The sequence below is a fragment of the Manis javanica genome, chromosome 11 (genome assembly GCF_040802235.1).
Source record: "Manis javanica isolate MJ-LG chromosome 11, MJ_LKY, whole genome shotgun sequence".
NCBI classification, from domain to species: domain Eukaryota; kingdom Metazoa; phylum Chordata; class Mammalia; order Pholidota; family Manidae; genus Manis; species Manis javanica.
The window spans coordinates 28,501,330-28,520,992 of record NC_133166.1 but is presented as its reverse complement, the minus strand read 5'-3'; the positions used below and the strand labels follow the sequence as shown (position 1 = coordinate 28,520,992).

At 39.0% G+C, this 19,663-nt stretch overlaps 1 protein-coding gene across 6 annotated transcripts in view; it reads right to left on the bottom strand.

Moving 5' to 3' along the window:
- SYT9 (synaptotagmin 9) overlaps positions 1 to 19,663 on the bottom strand; it is a 211,533-nt gene that overhangs the window by 127,833 nt on the left and 64,037 nt on the right. For all 6 annotated transcript variants that reach the window (XR_005063423.2, XR_012122600.1, XM_073216112.1 and 3 more), the window contains exon 3: positions 14,699 to 15,245. Coding sequence is in view for 4 of the 6 variants with exons in the window: in XM_073216112.1 (XP_073072213.1) it covers positions 14,699 to 15,245 (547 nt within the window). In the remaining 2 variants the exon portion in view is untranslated. The remainder of the gene's footprint in view (positions 1 to 14,698; positions 15,246 to 19,663) is intronic.

The window sequence follows — 19,663 nt, the reverse complement described above, 5'->3', positions numbered from 1 at the left end:
CTATTATGTTAATGTGTGTATGCAATTTAATTAGTAGTTTAAAACCTATACATGCTCATGTTACTCTACAAGAAGATATGTCAAAGAAATAATCAATCTTCCCATGTTTTCTTCCGTCTGCTACTTCTATAGCTTTTCTTCTTCCTTCCTAATTACAACCCTTAAGTAGAATTCATGCCTCATATCGAAATCACCGTGTATCATAACTCTTCCAAGTGGTAAAGATACCTCAAGACAAACGCTGGGCATAGAAGCCACAGGGCATAAATCTGCAAAGAAGTAAAAAGCTAACCTTTTCAAACAATATTGCTTCTCTCTCACTTACCAACTTTACATTTCCCTGTATGGGCCCGGAAGGTGACTGGTTAGCCAGAGACGGGTAAGATTCCTCAAGGGAGGAACAACCTAAGACAGGCACAGTCGCAGGGGGGCCATCAGGTGAGAAATTGGGGATCAACAGACGTGAGGCTTAGAACCTCAACCCCCCTGTTTTGAGAGAAATCTTCTGCATTGGTGGATGTTTTGTTGCCCTTGTCTAGCTTGGATTAATACTTAGTCTATAGGCACACACCTGATCATCTACATTTGCTCTCTTACAGCACTAAACTATGTTTTCTACCTTTATCTTGCATCTACCTACCACTTCAGCATTTTATTAAAAATAATAATAATAATAAGGGATAAATGTGGGATTCACACATAAATCAAGTATAAAAATCAAACAAATATTCATATTTGACCTGATTGTTTATAGTTCATAATGCGTGATCAAAACCAAAAGTTTCTGTGATGACTGCCCTTGTACTGTTCACCATGTAAGAACTTATTCACTATGTAAGAATCTGTTCACCATGTAAGAACTTGTTTGTTATGCTTCAGAAGATTGGAGACTGTTGAGAATTAGGCTTGGGGTTGATTAATGATTGTGCATTGAGTCCCCTATACAGAATTTTATTGTTGTTAACAACCATTTAATCAATAAATGAGAGATGCCCTCTCAAAAAAAAAAACAAAACTAGGCACTGACTGACATCCATCCCTTTGGAATATTGACAGGTCGTGGCAACCCCTCACCAACTGGGCCCTATCAAGAACAAGTCAGGCTGGTTAGACAATCACAAAGGGCTGAGAAACAACCAAAAGCTAGGACAAGCTTGAATGATACGGTTCATCTCCTATACAAGGTCGCTCTTTCAAGACTGGGAAAGGTAACTGTTTTTGGTACACTAAAAACTACAAGACATTGACAAGAGAAATTGAAGAAGACACAATAAGTGGAAAGTTATCTTGTGCTCAAGGATTAGAAGAATTAACACTGTTAAAATATCCATACAACCCAAAGCAATCTACAGTTTCAGGTTAACCCCTATCAAAATTTCAATGGCATTTTCCACAAAATTAGAGCAATTAATTCTAAAATTTGTATGGAATCACAAAGGATCCCAAATACCTAAAGCTATCTTGAGAAAGATGAGCAAAGCTGGAGGTATCATGTACTCTGATTTCAAGATACACTACAAAGATACAGTAATCAAAACACTATGGTATTGGCATAAAAATGGACACATAGAGCAAAAGAATAAAATAGCCCAGAAATAAGCCCATACATACAATTAATTTACTACAAAGAAGCCAAAAATATATAATGGGATATATAAGACTATATATATATAATATATAAGGAGCAGTCTCCAATAAATAGTGGTGGGAAAACAGGACAGCTACATGTAAGAGAAGCATATAGACAATTTTCTTACATCATACAGAAAAATTAACTAAAAATAGATCAAAGATTTGAGTGTAAGACCTGAGACCATTAAAACTTTTAGAGGACAACATTGGCAATAAACTCCTTGACATTAGTCGAAGTGATTTTTTTTTTTTTTGGTATCTGATTGCTGAGGCAAGGGACATAGGTAAAAATACACAAATAGGACTACATCAAACTAAAAAGCTTCTGCACAGTAAAGAAAACCACCAACAAAATGAAAAACTAGTGGATGGGGGAAAATATTTTCAAATCATATACCTGATAAGATATATATATATATGTATGTATGCATGTATATATATCCAAAATATTTAAAGAACTCATAAATACAACTCAACAACAAATAAACTACCTGAATAAGAGAGAACCTGAATAGATTTTCTTTCAAAGAAGACATACAGGTGGCCAACAGGTACATGAAAAGATATTCAATATCACTAATTATCAGGGAAATGCAAATCAAAACCACAATGAGATATCACCTCAAACCTAGTACAATGGCGAGTATCAAAAAAGAAGAAATAAGTGTTGACAAGGATGTGGAGAAAAGAGAACCCTTATATACTGTCAGTGGGAATGTCAATTGGTGCAGCTACAAAGTAAAATTCCTCAAAAAATTGAAGATAGAACTACCATATGATCCAGCAATTCCATACCTGGAAATTCATCTGAAGAAAACAAAAACACTAATTTAAAAAGATATATGCACCTATGTTCATTGCAGCATTATTTTAATAGCTAAGATAGAGAAGCAATCTACATGTGCATTGATGGATGAATGAATAAAGAAGATATGGGTTGTGTGTGTGTGTGTGTGTGTGTGTGTGTGTGTGTGTGAACAATGAAATATTACCCAGCCATAAAAAATAAAAAGGTATTGCTATTTGTGACAACATAGGTAGACCTAGAGGGTATTATACTAAGTAAAAGAAGTCAGAGAAAGACAAATACCGTATGATTTCACTTTTAGTTGAAATCTAAAAATCAAAAGAAAGGAACAAGTAAAACAAAACAGAAACAGACTCATAGAATAATCCAGTGGTTTCCAGAAGGGAGAGGAACAGAGGGATGGGCAAAATAGGGGAAGAAAATTAAAAGATACAAACTTCTAGTTATAAAATAAATAAGATACAGGGATACAATGTACACCATAGGGCATATAGTTAATAATATTGTAACAGTTCTATATGGTGAGGGATGGTAGCTAGACTCATCAAAGTAATAACTTTGTAATGTATATAAAAGATGAATCACTGTGGTGTACAACTGAAACTAATGTTGTATGCCAACTACACTTCAATAATTTAAAATACCCCCCATTTTCAAATAATATATATATCAAAGAAAGAATCATAGTTGATATTAGAAAACACTTATATCAGAATGATAATGAAAATACTAAATATTAAAAGTTGTGAGCATAAAGCTAAAGCAAGACAAGGGAAACATATAGCCTTAAATGCATCTTTAAAGTTTCAGTTATATAAAATACATACATTCTAGAGATACAGATTTATGCTGATAGCTAACAACATGGTATTATATAGTTATAATTTGCCAAGAGACTAGATCTTAAGTTAATGTTCTTACCAAAAAAAAAAAAAAATACTTCTACTGCTACTACTAATAAAGGGGTGGGGAAGAAATGTTGGGAGGGAAGAGATATGTCCATGGCCTTGATAGAGGTGAGTGTTCGATGAGTGTATACTTGTCCCCAAACCCAATCAGTTGTGTACATTAGATCTGTGCTGCTTTTCACATGTCAGTCACGTTTCAATAAAGTGTTTTTCTTTCTGAAGTTTAAAGTGATTGAGAATTATTGACCTAAAGATATAGGTAAAGAAATAAGAAAGAAAAAAAACCTAAAGAAACCTAAAGAACAGAAAAAAGAAAATTTTCAGTGCAAAGAAGAAATAGAGAACAAAAATTAAATACAAACAACAAAACTAAAAGTTGGTTCTTTGAAAGAACCAAAACTGACAATTCTCCAAAGGCACTTATCAAAACAAAAAAAGAAACAGATGCAAATAATTAATATTAGAAATGAGAAACAGGACAACTTCAGATAGGGCAGAAAATAAAAAGATTATGAAGAACTTCAAACCAATTCACTTAAAACATAGATAAAAGAGCAAATTTCTAGAAAAGTCTAAACCACCAAAACTGATTCATAATGAAGTAGAAAACTTTATAGTGGTATAACAATTAAAAAACTGGAATCAATTTCCCCCAAACACCTGACCTAGAAAGCTGCATGGGTCAATTCTACTACACATTGAAAGAAATATTATTTCAATAATACACAAAATCTTATAGAGATTAGGGAGAGAGAATGCTCCATCAACTCATTTTGATGATGAAACTAGATGCAAAGAGAACAAGAGAATAAAATCAGAAGCCTACCTCTCACTCATGAGTTTAACTGCAAAAATCTTTCACAAAATATTAACAAACCAAGTAACTGAATATACACAAACACACACACACACACACACACACACACATGTCCATGTATATAAAAACAATACATCATGAACAAGTTGAATTTATCCCAGGAATACAAGTTTTCATCAAAATTAGAAAATAAAGCAAGGTATTTATCACATTAAAAGATAAAAGAAGGAGGATTCTCAAGATGGCAGTGTGAGAAGGGTGGTGGAAATCTCCTCCCAAAACCATACACATTTTGAAAATACAGCAAATACAACTATTCATAAAAGAGTGACCAGAAGATACAGTACACCAGCCAGGCAACACCTACATCTGCGAGAACTCAACATCTCACGAAAAGGGTAAGATACAAAGCCGTGAACCGGTGGGACCCAAGCACTCCCCCCACCCCAGCTCACTGGTGGGAGGAAAAGAATCAAAGTGGGGAGGGAGTGGAAGCACAAGACTGCTAAATAACCAGCCCTAGTAATCTGTACCGGGAGCACAGACACACATTGCATGGTATACTGAATATTAGAGGAATGGAAAAGCAAAATATGAGACTAAGACTGTGAACAGGTTCCCACAGCCGGCTGCCCTGGGACAGAAGAAAAGCGGGTGCATTAAAAGTCTCAAAGGGTCAAAGGTTTAACAGATGGACAAAATCATACTGGCACACTCAGCCCAGCAGCCTGGCAACTTTAAGGAACTTCAGGCTCCTAACGCTCTGGGTGGCAACACAGCTCTGAAGCCCCTCACAATGACAAGCAGCCTGACGTTCATTCTCCCATGCCAGCAGTGCAAGTGAACCAGCAGACGCGCCATTGCTGCAGAGCAAGCAGGGAGCAGCCCCGCCCACAGCAACCACACAGAGGCATCCACCAGTGCATGGCTAACTGGGCCAGACCCAGCTGCTGCCCCCTGCCTGCAGTTGACCGACAGAGACAGCGGAGACCAGCACAGAGTCTGGAAGGCACAAAGGGGCTTTATTCTTGCAGTGAACAGGTGCTGCTCGCCTGCAACCCTGTCAGTGCCCTGGGCCATCCCAAAGGCTGGCCCACCCATGGCAGATCAGAGGATTGACCCAGAGGCTGCCCCTTGCACACGGCTGACTAGCACAGGTAGAGGAAACCAGCACAGAGTATGCAAAGCAGGCAGGGGCTCTGTGCTCATGACAAACATGTGCTGATCACCCACAACCACCGTCATGCCTTAGGCTATCCCAAGGGCTGTCTTGCTCAGGGGATTAACCCAGAGGCTGCCCCCTGCACCCGCTTGACTGGCACAGGCAGAGTAAACCAGCATGGAGCCCGGGAAGTATGTACGCCTCTGTTCTCATGGCGAACACATGCTGATCATCTGCAACCACCGCCATTGCCCTGGGCCATCCCAAGGGCCAACCCACCCACAGGAGCTCAGGGGATCAACCCAGAGGGTGCTCTCTGTATGCGGTTGCCTGACACATGTAGCAGAGACCAGTGCAGAGTCCAAAAAGCACAAAGGGGTGCCATTCTCATGGAAGAACACATGCCACTAGCATGCAGCCCCCACCAGTACTGTAGGAGATCTGGAGGGCTGCCCTGCCAATGGCAGCTCAGGTGATTAACCCAGAAGCTGCCCTGTGTGCTGTGGACCGGCACAGGCAGCAGAGACAGGCAATGAGACCAGCAAGCAGCAAAGGACTTTGTTCTCCTAGCTGACACACCGACTACACACCGGTGATCACTTCCATCACCAGAAAAGGCAGAAGAACCTTGCTCAGTCAAAAATGCTTCAAATACCAGAGAAAAGGCCTGCTGAGACTGAAATCACCAATTTTCCTGAAGAAGAATTCAAAATAAAAGTCATAACCATGCTAATGGTGCTACAGAGAAATATGCAAGAGCTAAGGGATGAATTTCAGAGGGAGATAACAGAAATGAAACAAACAATGGAAGGATTTAAGAGCAGACTGGATGAGGTGCATCAGACTGCTAATGTAATAGAAATCAGAGAACAGGAATACAAAGAAGCTGAGGCAGAGAGAGATAAAAGGATCTCCAGGAATGAAGGAATACTAAGAGAACTGTGTGACCAATCCAAAGGGAACAATATTCACATTATAGGGGTACCAGAAGAAGAAAAGAGAGGAAAAGGGACAGAAAGGGTTTTCAAAGAAATAATTGCTGAAAACTTCCCCAATCTGGGGAAGGAAATAGTCTCTCAGTCTATGCAAGTCCACAGTCCCAACACAAGGGACCCAAGAAGGACAACACCAAGACATAGAATAATTAAAATGGCAAAGATCAAAGACAAAGACAGAGTATTAAAAGCAACTAGAGAGAGAAAAAAGATCACCTGCAAAGGGAAACCCATCAGGCTATCATCAGACTTCGTATCAGAAACCTTACAGGCCAGAAGAGAATGGCATGATATATTCAATGCAATGAAACAGAAGGGCCTCGAACCAAGAATACTATATCCAGCAAGATTATCATTTAAATTTGTAGTAGGGATTAAACAACTCCAAGATAAGCAAAAGTTAAGGGAATTAACCCCCCACAAACCATCTCTACAGTGTATTTTAAAGGGACCGTTCTAGATGGAAGTGCTCCTAAGGCTAAATACATATCATCAGAGAAAATAAAACCACAGCAAAGAAAGTAGACCAACCATACAAAGTAAATGCAAAATAAAATCAGCTACCCACAAAATCAGTCAAGGGAAACATAAAAGAGTACAGAATAAAACACCTAACATATAAAGAGTGGAGGAGGAAGAAAAAGAAGAGAGAGAGAAATAAAGAATCATCAGACTGTGTTTATAATAGCATAATAAGTGAGTTAAGTTGGACTATTAGGTAGTAAAGAAGCTACCCTTGAACCTTTGGTAATGACAAATCCAAAGCCTACAATGGCAATTAGTACATATCTATCGATAATCAACTAAATGTAAATGGACTGAATGTACCAATCAAAAGACACAGTGCCATAGAATGGATAAAAAAGCGAGACCCATCTATATGCTGGCTTCAAGAGACTTACCTCAAACCCAAAGACATACGCAGACTAAAAGTGAAGGGATGGAAAAAGACATTTCATGTAAACAATAGAGAGAAAAAGCAGGTGTTGCAGTACTTGTAGCAGACAAAATAGACATCAAAGAAAGTAACAAGAGATAAAGAAGGACATTACATAATGATAAAGGGTCAGACCAACAAGAGGATATAACCATTATAAATATCTATGCACCCAACACAGGAGCACCTACATATGTGAAACAAATACTAACAGAATTAAAGGAAGAAACAGAAAGCAATGCATTCATCTTAGGAGACTTCAACACACCACTCACTCCAAAGGACAGATCAACAAGACAGAAAATAAGTAAGAACACAGAGGCACTGAACAACACACTAGAACAGATGGGCCTAACAGACATCTACAGAACTCTACACCCAAAAGCAGCAGGATACACTTCTTCTTAAGTGCACATGGAACATTTTCCATAATAGATCACATACTAGGCCACAAAAAGAGCCTCAGCAAATTCAAAAAGATTGAAATTCTACCAACCAACTTTTCAGATCACAAAGGTATAAAACCAGAAATAAATTGCACAAAAAAACAAAAAGGCTCACAAACACATGGAGGCTTAACAACATGCTCCTAAATAATCAATCGATCAATGACCAAATTAAAACAGAGATCAAGAAATATCTGGAGACAAATGAAAACAATAGCACAACACCCCAACTTCTGTGGGATGCAGCAAAGGCAGTTCTAAGAGGAAAGTGTATAGCAATCCAGGCATATTTAAGGAAGGAAGAAAAATACCAAATGAATAGTCTAAATTCATAGTCTAAATTCACAATTTAGAATTATTGGAACTGGAAAAAGAAGAACAAATGAGATGGAAAGTCAGCAGAAGGAGGGATATAATAAAGATCAGAGAAGAAATAAATAAAATTGAGAAGAATAAAACAATAGAAAAAATTAATGAAACCAAGAGCTGGTTCTTTGAGAAATAAACAAAATAGATAAACCCCTAGCCAGATTTTTTAAGAGAAAAAGAGAATTTACACAATTAAACAGAATAAGAAATGAGAAAGGAAAAATCACGACGGACACCAGAGAAATATAAAGCATTCTTAGAGAATACTATGAAAATCTATATCCTAACAAACTGGATAACTTGGAAGAAATGGACAACTTTCTAGAAAAATACAACCTTCCAAGACTGACCAAGGAAGAAACAGAAAAATCTAAACAGACCAATTACCAGCAATGAAATTGAATCGGTAATCAAAAAATTACCCAAGAAAAAAACCCCCAGACCAGATGGATTTACTGCTGAATTTTATCAGATATTTAGAGAAGATATAATATCCATTCTCCTTAAAGTTTTCCAAAAAATAGAAGAGGTGGGAGTACTTCCAAACTTATTCTATGAAGCCAGCATCCCTCTAATACCAAAATAAGGCAAAGACACCACAAATAAGGAAAATTACAGACCAATATCCTGATGAACAGATGCAAAAATACTCAACAAAATATTAGCAAACCGAATTCAAAAATACATCAAGAGGATCATACACCATGATCAAGTGGGATTTATCTCAGGGATGCAAGGATGGTACAACATTCGAAAATCCATCAACATCATCCACCACATTAACAAAAAGAAGGACAAAAACCACATGATCATCTCCATAGACACTGAAAAAGCATTCAACAAAATTCAACATCCATTCATGATAAAAACTCTCAACAAAATGAGTACAGAGGACAAGTATGTCAACATAATAAAGGCCATATGTGACAAACTCACAGACAACATTATACTTAACAGCGAGAAGCTGAAAGCTTTTCCTTTAAGATTGGGAACAAGACAAGGATGCCTACTGTCCCCACTTTTATTCAACATAGAACTGGAGGTCTTAGCCACGGCAATCAGACAACACAAAGAAATAAAAGCATCCAGACTGGTAAGGAAGAAGTCAAACTGTCCCTGTTTGCAGATGACATGATATTGTACATCACAAACCCTAAAGAATCCACTCCAAAACTATGAGATCTAATATCTGAATATCTCTAATAAGAATTCTTAGAGAATACTATGAAAATCTATATCCTAACAAACTGGATAACCTACAAGAAATGGACAACTTTCTAGAAAAATACAACCTTCCAAGACTGACCAAGGAAGAAACAAAATCTAAACAGACCAATTACCAGCAATGAAATTGAATCAGTAATCAAAAAGTTACCCAAGAATAAAACCCCTGGGTCAGTTGCAGGATACAAAATTAATACACAGAAATCTGTTGCATTCCTATACACTAATGATGAACTAGCAGAAAGAGAAATCAGGAAAACAATTCCACTCACAATTGCATCAAATAGAATAAAATACCTAGGAATAAACTTAACCAAGGAAGTGGAACACCTATACTCTGAAAACTACAAGACACTCTTAAGAGAAATTAAAAGGACACTAATAAATGGAAATTCATCCCATGCTTTTGGCTAGGAAGAATTAATATTGTCAAAATAGCCACCCTGTGTAAAGTAATCTACAGATTCAATGCAATCCCTTTCAAAATACCAACAGCATTCTTTAATGAACTGGAACAAAGAGTTCTAAAATTCATATGGAACCACAAAGAACTCCGATACCCAAGGCAATCCGGTGAAGGAAGAATAAAGCAGCGGGCATCTTGCTTCCCAACTTCAACCTCTACTACAAAGTCACAGTAATCAAGACAATCTGGTACTGGCACAAGAATAGTCCCAAAGACCAGTGGAACAGAATAGAGAGTCCAGATATGATCAATTAATATACGATAAAGGAGCCATGGACATACAATGGGGAAAGGACAGCCTCTTCAACAGCTGGTGTTGGCAAAATTGGACAGCTACATGTAAGAGAATGAAACTGCATTATTGTCTAACCCCATAAACAAAAGTAAACTCAAATGTATCTAAGACCTGAATGTAAGCCATGAAACCATAAAATTCTTAGAAAAAAGTATAGGCAAAAATCTCTTGGACATAAACATGAGCAACTTTTTCCTGAACATATCTCCCTGAACAAGGGAAACAAAAGCAAAAATGAACAAGTGGGACTATATCACACTAAAATGCTTCTGTACAGCAAAGGACACCATCAGTAGAACAAAAAGACATCCTACAGTATAGGAGAATACATTCATAAATTATGTATCTGATAAGGGGTTAACATAAAAAATATATAAAGAGCTCACGTACCTCAACAAACAAAAAGCAAATAATCTAATTAAAAAATGGGCAGAGGATCTGAAGACACACTTCTCCAAAGAAGAAGTTCAGATGGCCAACAGGCAAATGAAAAGATGCTGCATATTGCTAATCATCAGAGAAATGCAAATTAAAACCATAATGAGATATCACCTCACACCAGTTAGGATGGCCAATATTCAAAAGACAAACAAGAACAAATGTTGGCGAGAATGTGGAGAAAGAGGAACCCTCCTACACTGCTGGTGGGAATGTAAATTAGTTCAACCATTGTGGAAAGCAGTATGGAGGTTCCTCAAAATGCTCAGAATAGAAATACCATTTGACCCAGGAATTCCACTCCTAGGAATTTACCCTAAGAATGCAGCAGCCCAGTTTGAAAAAGACATATGCACCCCTATGTTTATTGCAGCACTATTTACAATAACCAATAAATGGAAGCAACCTAAGTGTCCCTCAGTATGGGAGAATACATTCATAAATGACATATCCGGTAAGGGGTTAAATGGATGGATGAAAAAGATGTGGTACATATACACAATGGAATATTATGCAGCCATAAGAAGAAAACAAATCCTACCATTTACAACAACATGGACGGAAGTATAGGGTATTAAGCTCAGTGAAATAAGCCAGGCAGAAAAAGACAAGTATCAAATGATTTCACTCATCTGTGGAGTGTAAGAACAAAGAAAACACTGAAGGAACAAAACAGCAGCAGACTCATAGAACCCAAGAATGGACTAACAGTTACCAAAGGGAAAGGGACTGGGGAGGATGGGTGGGAAGGAAGGGATAAGGGGGAAAAGGGGAGCATTATGATTAGCACATATAATGTAGGGTTGGCACACGGAGAAAGAAGTATAGCACAGATAAAACAAGCAGTGACTCTATAGCATCTTACTACGCTGATGGACAGTGACTGTAATGGGGTATGTGGTGGGGTCTTGATAATGGGGGGAGTCTAGTAATCATAATGTTGCTCATGTAATTGTACATTAATGATACCAAAAAAAAAATAGCAAAGCATACGATCATCTCGACAAAATCCAGAAAAATCAGCTGATAAAATTCAATATCCATTCAGGTTTTCAAAGTCTACAGCCAATGTCCTACCTAGTAGTGAAAATAAATCATTCCTTTTTAGATCAGGAACAAGCCAAAGATTACCCATTGGCCTTTGTATTGGCAGTCCTGGTAAATGCAATAAAGTTAGCAAAGGGATGGAGTAGGGGGAGAAGTCAAAAGAAAAGGAGAAACAAAACTGTCCTTACTCATTTATAGTATAACTGTTAATAAATAAAATTCAAAAGAATCTGAGAAAAAAATTTTGTCATTTTAGCCACCCGGTCTATGCTATTTTGTTATGGCAGCCCAAGCAGACTAAGACAGGATGTCTGTATTATACTACACAAACAATTTCACTCTGGTGAATTAAAATCACAGTAAAGTCAAAACTTTAAAATTTCTACTAGAAAATATGGACAATATAATTACGACAGGATAAGGAAGGGTTTCTTAAAAAAGACACAAAGTGTTAACTGAAAATGGAAAATATTGACTTGTTTTACTATATTAAATGTAAGAACATCTATTGATCAAAGACACTATCCACTGAGTTCAAAGACTGCCTTAAATTGAGAGATTATGTTTTGTAATACACATTGCCAAAATAGTATTTGCATGAAGACTATATAAAGAACATCAATAAGGATAAAATAGAAGAAAGTGTTGAACAGGCATTTTACAAGAAAGGAAATGTGAATGACCCATAAATATATCAAAAGATGATCATCCTGGCAACAAAGGAAATAAAAATTATATATCATTTTACATGTATATATGCACACACATGTTTAACAGTGTGACAATTGCAAGAGTCGGTGAGAACATAGATGGGAGGATCAGTTGGTACAGCCACTGTAAAAAAGAACTTGACATTATCTATAGAAGTTGAACATGTATGTACCTTACCTATATCAAGAATTCACCTAGAGAAATTATTGCATATGTGAACCAGAATGTTCAAAGCAGCATGTTCAGAATCATTCAAAGAAGAAAAATGCCCTTTGCAGTGTTATTCAGTAACATACCCCAAATATCATCAATATAAGAAAGCTAATGTCATACATAACACAACAGAATGTTATACAGAAGTGAAAATACATGAACCAGAGCTACATGCATCTCTATTGTTAAATGCCATAATTAATGTGGACTGAAAATAAAAGTCAAAGAAGAGCCATGAAAAGCAGAAGTGGAAAAAACCAAATAATAGATTGTCTTGCAAATATGTCACAATATAAATAAAAGTCAGAGTAGCGGTTTCCTCTTGTCAGGAGTGGACTGAGGGAGTGTGATGAAGGGGGACAATCAAAAAGGACCAGTAAAAGTCCTGCTTATGTTCTGTTCTCCCACTGAGGGGGAGTCATACCTATTCATCTCATTCTTCCCTTGTTAATCTGTACGTGCACGTTACAGACACTGTGTCATATACATGCTAGATGATAAAAAAGAAAACTTGGCAAATCTCAGACCCTCACGCTCAGTATCTGTACAAAGTCACATTGAAAAGAGCACAGCCCAAACAGCCTCAAATAATAATTTTTAAAATGGAACTTAAAAAATATATGGCAGATATCACTTCACACCAGTTAGGATGGCCAACATCCAAAAGACAAGGAACAACTAATGCTGGCGAGAATGTGGAGAAAGAGGAACCCTCCTACACTGCTGGTGGGAATGTAAATTAGTTCAACCGTTGTGGAAAGCAATATGGAGGTTCCTGAAAAAACTAAAAATAGAAATACCATTTGACCCAGTAAGCCCACTCCTAGGTATTTACCCAAAGAAAACAACTTCTCAGATTCAAAAAGACATATGCACCCCTATGTTTATCAAAGCACTATTTAGAATGGCCAAGATACGGAAGCAACCTAAGTGTCCATCAATAGATGAATGGATAAAGAAGAGGTGGTTTATATACACAATGGAATATTATTCAGCCATAAAAAGAAAAGAAATCCTGCCATTTGCAACAACATGGATGGATCTAGAGGGTATTATGTTCAGTGAAGTAAGTCAGGCAGAGAAAGACAAATACCAAATAATTTCACTCATTTGTGAAGTATAAAAACAAAGCAAAACAGAAGGAATAAAAAAAGCAGTAGACTCATAGAAATGAAGAAGGGACTAGTGGTTACCAAAGGGGAGAGGTTGGGGACAGTGGGTGGAGAAGAAGGGGATTAAGGGGCACCATAATTCTCAATCACAATATAGGTAGGTCACTGGGATAGTAGTACAGTATAGATAATACAATTAATTGCTCTATAACATCTTACTACATTGATGGACAGTGACTGCAATGGAGGGAGTGAGGTCTTGATAATATGGGTGAATGTTGAACCACTGTGTTGTGTATGTGAAACCATCAGAAGATTGTGTATCAATGACACCTTAATAAAAAAAAAATCACAGCTACTTAAGAAGGTGCAGTTTCCTTTCTATTTCAGGAGTGTCAATATACCTCCACAGGACAGTGAAAAGGATGTAGATGGAGTAAGAATATCACCACTGTAATCTCGTGTTTAAAATGTAAACATGGATATACAGCATTACCACATAGCATTCTGCCCTCTCTCCTGAGCTCTAAATTGGATTGACCTTCTATAGATTAGTTTTGCCAATATTTGCAGATCCTTTCAGACTAAACACCACATAACTTTGATTCTGTATTTAAAAATATAGTGCCAACTCATCTCAACCATTCTCAGTTCTGGGATAAAGTTGAAGATATGATCATGGGAAATGCAGCTGAGCTGACCTGAGATCATGGTCAAGGGCTTATGCCCTCAGAGAGTCAGACCATCGTCTCTTTGTGCAGATTACAGGTAATAGGACGTGAGGATCCATTTAGCGCAAGCATCCTAAGAAAGGTATAAAGAAAATGTGGTAAGGAGAGCAGATAACATCTACTATCTATTAGGGAATAGCTGAGAGTTACAAAGTAGAAAAGAGAATGTTATTATTTAATAATGGTTTCATGAATAATTCTTGGAAGCATCAGGAGAAAACTTTTTAAAGTATCTTTTCTGGAAAGACAAAAGGAGGTTCTGAAACAATAGTTACATGTACACTGACCTGAATTTTATACTTTACCCCCAAATTAAAATAAGGTGTAAGCAATCTGTTTTCATGCCAACAAAGAAGCCTCCCCCAAATGAAGAAATGCTGTACTCACATTGGTGACATACTCGATATCTTTCCAAAGGATGCACTCCCTGGGGAAATCAGCCAAGTCTAAGAAGTGCTCCACTACCACTTGGCCAATTAAGTCATGGCGAGAGAACCTGTCAAAGTCATACACAGAGAAGTGAAGCTTCCGTGCAGCAAGGTCATTGTACGAAACCGGAAACAAAAACACTTCATCAAACACAGGGTTCAGGGTCTTTCTGTGAACTTTAGTCTGGTGTTTTGTTTTCCGATCAGGAAGCAAATAGATCTTGACGTAAGGATCTGAAGTCCCAGAAAAGTCTTTGGCGGGCAAATTGACAGCTTTGTGAATCTTCACTACGAGCTGCTCTAAGTCACAGTCATATTTTAAAATGAAGTTCAGTTTCCCACAGGCTTTGCTGTTACCCCTTTTCCCATCATCATTATCCAATGACTTCTGCTTATATAACTCTGGCTTAATTCGACCAATTCCAGTCAACTGTTCCTGTTTTTGAAGCTGCTGGATATTGAAGTCCGGGTTTGACAGGTTGAGCTGTCTTCGGAGTGAATTATGCCTTGAGTGAAGAGCAAAAGGGAACAAAGTTATAACCTCATTAGCTGTGGGTCTTTCAGAAACGTATGCCTGGGATGTAGGTGGACTGTTTCACAGTGTTAAAAGCTTAGGTCTGTGGGCTTTTCTTTTTTTGGCCTAAATTCAAAATACACATCAATGTGAGTAAGCTGCTCCCCAAGGGTTGAAGTTCAAAAACTGAGGTTTGGTATCAGGAAATGAACTTTATGAACCTGTGACCTTGGAGCTTTACAGGCTTAATGCACTTTCTAAACTAATATTCATATAAGAAGCTTATTCAGCTGCTGGAATGTAAACATTTGCACAAACGGGTTTTAAAATGAAAGTATATATATATATATAAAACACTTCATCCTGAAATTGAAATAGTTAACTATGTGTTGTTTCAAGAAGAATGAATCTTTCTCTAAATAACATGAATTTCCTGTCATTGCTCCGCTTTTTAAGTCCCAGAAAAGTCCTTGGTGGGAAAAACTGTAAAGGATGTAAATTTTTATTGATTCAAATCAAAGCATTTCATCACAAGAATACCATTTTTGCTCTTGTGAGAACATATGTAACAGGCTGTGTCTGATTGTAGTGGATTGTTCTGGCCCTGACACTTAGTGACAGGTGTAACTGTGCTTCTGTTATACCACATGGGTGATCAGCATTGGGAGGAAGGGTCTTATTTCTGTAATAAACACAAAGGGTGTACAAATTAAAGGTAGGCTACTAGGAGTGTGTACAGGGATTCAGTTCCAGAAGGTAGGATGCTGATATTTGCAAATTAAATAAATATTTTGCTAACAGAATCTGCTCTGTACCACACAAGCTTTATCAGTTTGGGTTATAAGTTTCTCTGAAATTCTCTTTGAAATCTGCTTTGTCTGCGTGGGTCCTCACAGATTGAGAGAAACAGTCATGAGATACAAGGTTGCTTTTAAGGGTATTTTTGTTTTCAGCTCAGAGTTCAGAGAGCCATTATACTGTATTTCCTACAGTCTCTCAGTAACCTTAATTATAACAGCCTCTCTCCACTAGGTGAAAGGGAACATCCAGGATGTAGCTGAGGGATTGGTCAGTAGTTGGAGGGGCAGAGTAAACATCTGAATTTGTCTTCTTTTCCTTTCTTAGGTCTGCTGTATGAAATGAAGATGTAAAACTGGGATTAACAGATCCCAAAACATATTTGATATTATTCTCCCTTATCATATAGATGTGGTTATGCAGAACATTCCTCTTCATACTAAAATACACTCCTGCTCACTAATCACCCACATGGCACAACAGCAGCACAGACACACAGCTGACACGTACACTTGTCATAGCCAACAGTCTGCGACAGACATAACCCAGACACATACAAAAACTGTCTGATCTGAAAGTTTCTGTTGTGAAATTTTCATATAGAGAAATACAGAGTCTTAAGTTTTCTCTGTACCTTATAATTTTCAGGGGGATGTTGTCACATACCTAAAACTTCTCTCTGTGCTAATAGGCCACCCCCTTGTCCAGATGCAGAGCCGTCATCTCACTGTTGGGATCTCCAGGCACAAGGTCTGGCAGGGGGCAGCAGTAACCGACCCTATGCCGAAGCCACAAACAGCTGGGACCAGCTCTGGCTTCTGCTATGGATTTTTCTTTCCAAACTGGATTCAAACAAGGACCACAGTGGGGTCTGGAGTCAGTTCCCACCTATGATGGGCCATCTGGGAGCTGTCTGATTAGTGATGCTGTTTCAGTACTGAGAGTGCTCCCTCAGGCCCACTGGGACTGGCGGTGTGGGAACACACAGTCCGGTGTCTACACCAGCCCCTGCCCCTGCCACTCTGTTGCCACTTGGCTCCCAGGGTGGTTGCTGAGAAGATTCTCTATGCATAACAGCTTACCCTTGAGGTTCTTTAGTACTGCATTGAGATTCATCATAGCAACATTTTCTCTTAACTTCAATCTGTAGGACTAGGCCTGCCATGTAAATTTTAACTTTAATTTAAAATACATGAATTCAGCTGTTTGGCAATGGAACATATTCTGTTCTACCTGTACATTTTCTTAGGCATGAAACCTAAAAAGAAATAAATCCTCTGTTCTTTGCTCTTTCTAACCACAAGGGATTGCCAGGAGGTAGAAGGGGTGGTTATAGGAGGGCACTGAGAGATCTGAACTTCAAAGACCAAAACAAGATCCCATTCCTTTAGAATCCAATTGCACGGAACATCTCTATTTAAAACCCAACAGAGCCAAAGATTCTTTTTAAAAATCAAGCACAGATATGAATACTATTATCTACCCAAACATTTTACATGACTAGTTTCATTTCCCAACACTCCACCCCCACACTCCATTCAGAACCACACTTACTATTGGAAAAATAGTTGAATGCAAATGTCGCCTAATGGCAGATAGCGGACTGCAACAGGCCACGACAGTTCTCACTCCCTTGGGCACCCTTTCAATAGCTTTCATTCTTTTCAAGACAGAGAGATTCCTGGACTTGGGGAGCAGTAGACCAGAGAAGCTCAGAGCAGCCAGGGACCCAGGGTAATGCATTACCTCCCTGCTTAACCTTTGCAGCTCTCTTGGCTACAAAATGAGAAAGTAGAGCAGGGAGGATTGCTTGAAGGAGATATGAAGGAGAAGCTGAGGCAGAGGAAATGGAACACCAGTATTCCATAGCTCTCATGGGATACTCACATGGACACAGGAAGAAAAGCAAACCCCGAGCAAGAGAAAGGAGCGATGTGGAACAGAAGGTTGTGTCTGGCTCCTGCCACCCCTGATGACATGGCTCTAAAATGGCTAGTGGAGTCCAGTAAATTATAGTTTGCCCAGGAGAAGGGTCTAGAGTTTCAATGCCACTGAGTGGCCCTGGGTGAGTGTGCAAGGGGGCAATCTGTATGTGAAGCAGATAGTCCCCTGAGAAGGTCTGGGGAGTCCTAAATTTGAGTGGTCTCAGGACTTACTGTACACAATGATTTGAAGGGAAGAATGGGCTTGAAGAGCTGGCAGTGATAAGGAAGCTGGGAGGTGGTGTCCTCTGTAAAGGAGCCACAGCCTCACACCATCTGAGAGAAACGGGCCGCTGGGGTTGGGACTCAGGGCTCCCTCTGCCTCCCGTTCCCCCTTAGTGTGGGCAGGAGCCGCTTCCCTGTCCTGGAAGAAAGAGCAAAGAGAACTCGAAGATTGGCCTTGGCTTTTCCAGACCTGAGCTGCATGATGGGTGGTTGGACCTGGAGAAAGTTGAATTTCAAAGACGATTAACAAAAATCTGTAAAGTAGACTTTCCACAGCAAACTCAAAAACAGAACCAGAGAGGGAGAAAAAAAGGCCTCTGGCTTGGGAAACTGCCATGGAGATGGTAGTTGAGCTGAGCCTATCAACCTGACTTGGTCTCATACTTATCAGCCTCCAAGCTGATGTTCTCGACCTCAGCGCGGAAACTCGCTATTTCCATGCTCCCAGCTCTCCAGCCCAGGATCTGCAGTTCTTCTGCCCTGCAGCTTTCTCCTCACTTTCCCCACATCTTCCAGCCAGACTGTGTAAGGACCAGCACTCAGAATCTATGTAACACTTTGGTTTTATAAAAATTCCATTACCATACCGCCAACTCCCTATCAGACCTATTAAGGCCCTTATGTGATATTGACACAATCTACTTCTCTCAGCTATTGGCCGCCACTCGGCCCTGATTCTGGGGCACCAGTGTTGATAAGGCTTTGGGGTGCAATGAGGGAAAGAGAAAATCAAACTGTGATTTCAGAACCATCATGGATTTCTTTACTAGGTTTAAGTCAAGACAGGGAAAACAGGAGAGGGTGCAACTTTGATTTCCTTCTTGGGAAGTCCCCTGGTGATGGAGAAAAAAGAGTCGGGTTGTTCTGAACTGCAGGAAGACACAAAAGCAGAAATCTCAGCCGGGAACAGGTGCAGTTCACTGACTAGAGGACAGGAGGAATGGGGATCTGAGGCTTTCTTGGCCTAGGATTCAGAGCTCCCATAGTGAGGGAGATAATGAAGATGTAATGGCATCAGGCCTTGGCCAGTGAAGCTGCAAGGTCAAGTGCAGCTGGATCCACTGAAGCAAACCTGTTTCCTCCCACCCCCTCCCAAATTAAACAGGTTTGAAATATTGGTGTCATCTTCAAATATTTTAAGGGGAGCCTATATCCACCAACACTTTCTGTAAAGCAGCTCACATCCCATGCCTCTTTCTGTTCCCTGATTCCAACTGAGTTCAAGCCCTCAGTGTTATAGGCCTGCACTGGCCCTTACATCCAGTCTTCATCCCACCCCACGCATTTTATACATTCTTGCCAGATTAATCTTCTAAAGGACAATTTGAGCACTCCAATGTGTGTGATCAGGGCTCTTCTTGTCTATTTCCCCAACTAGACTGTAGACCTTTGGAGGCCGAGGCTA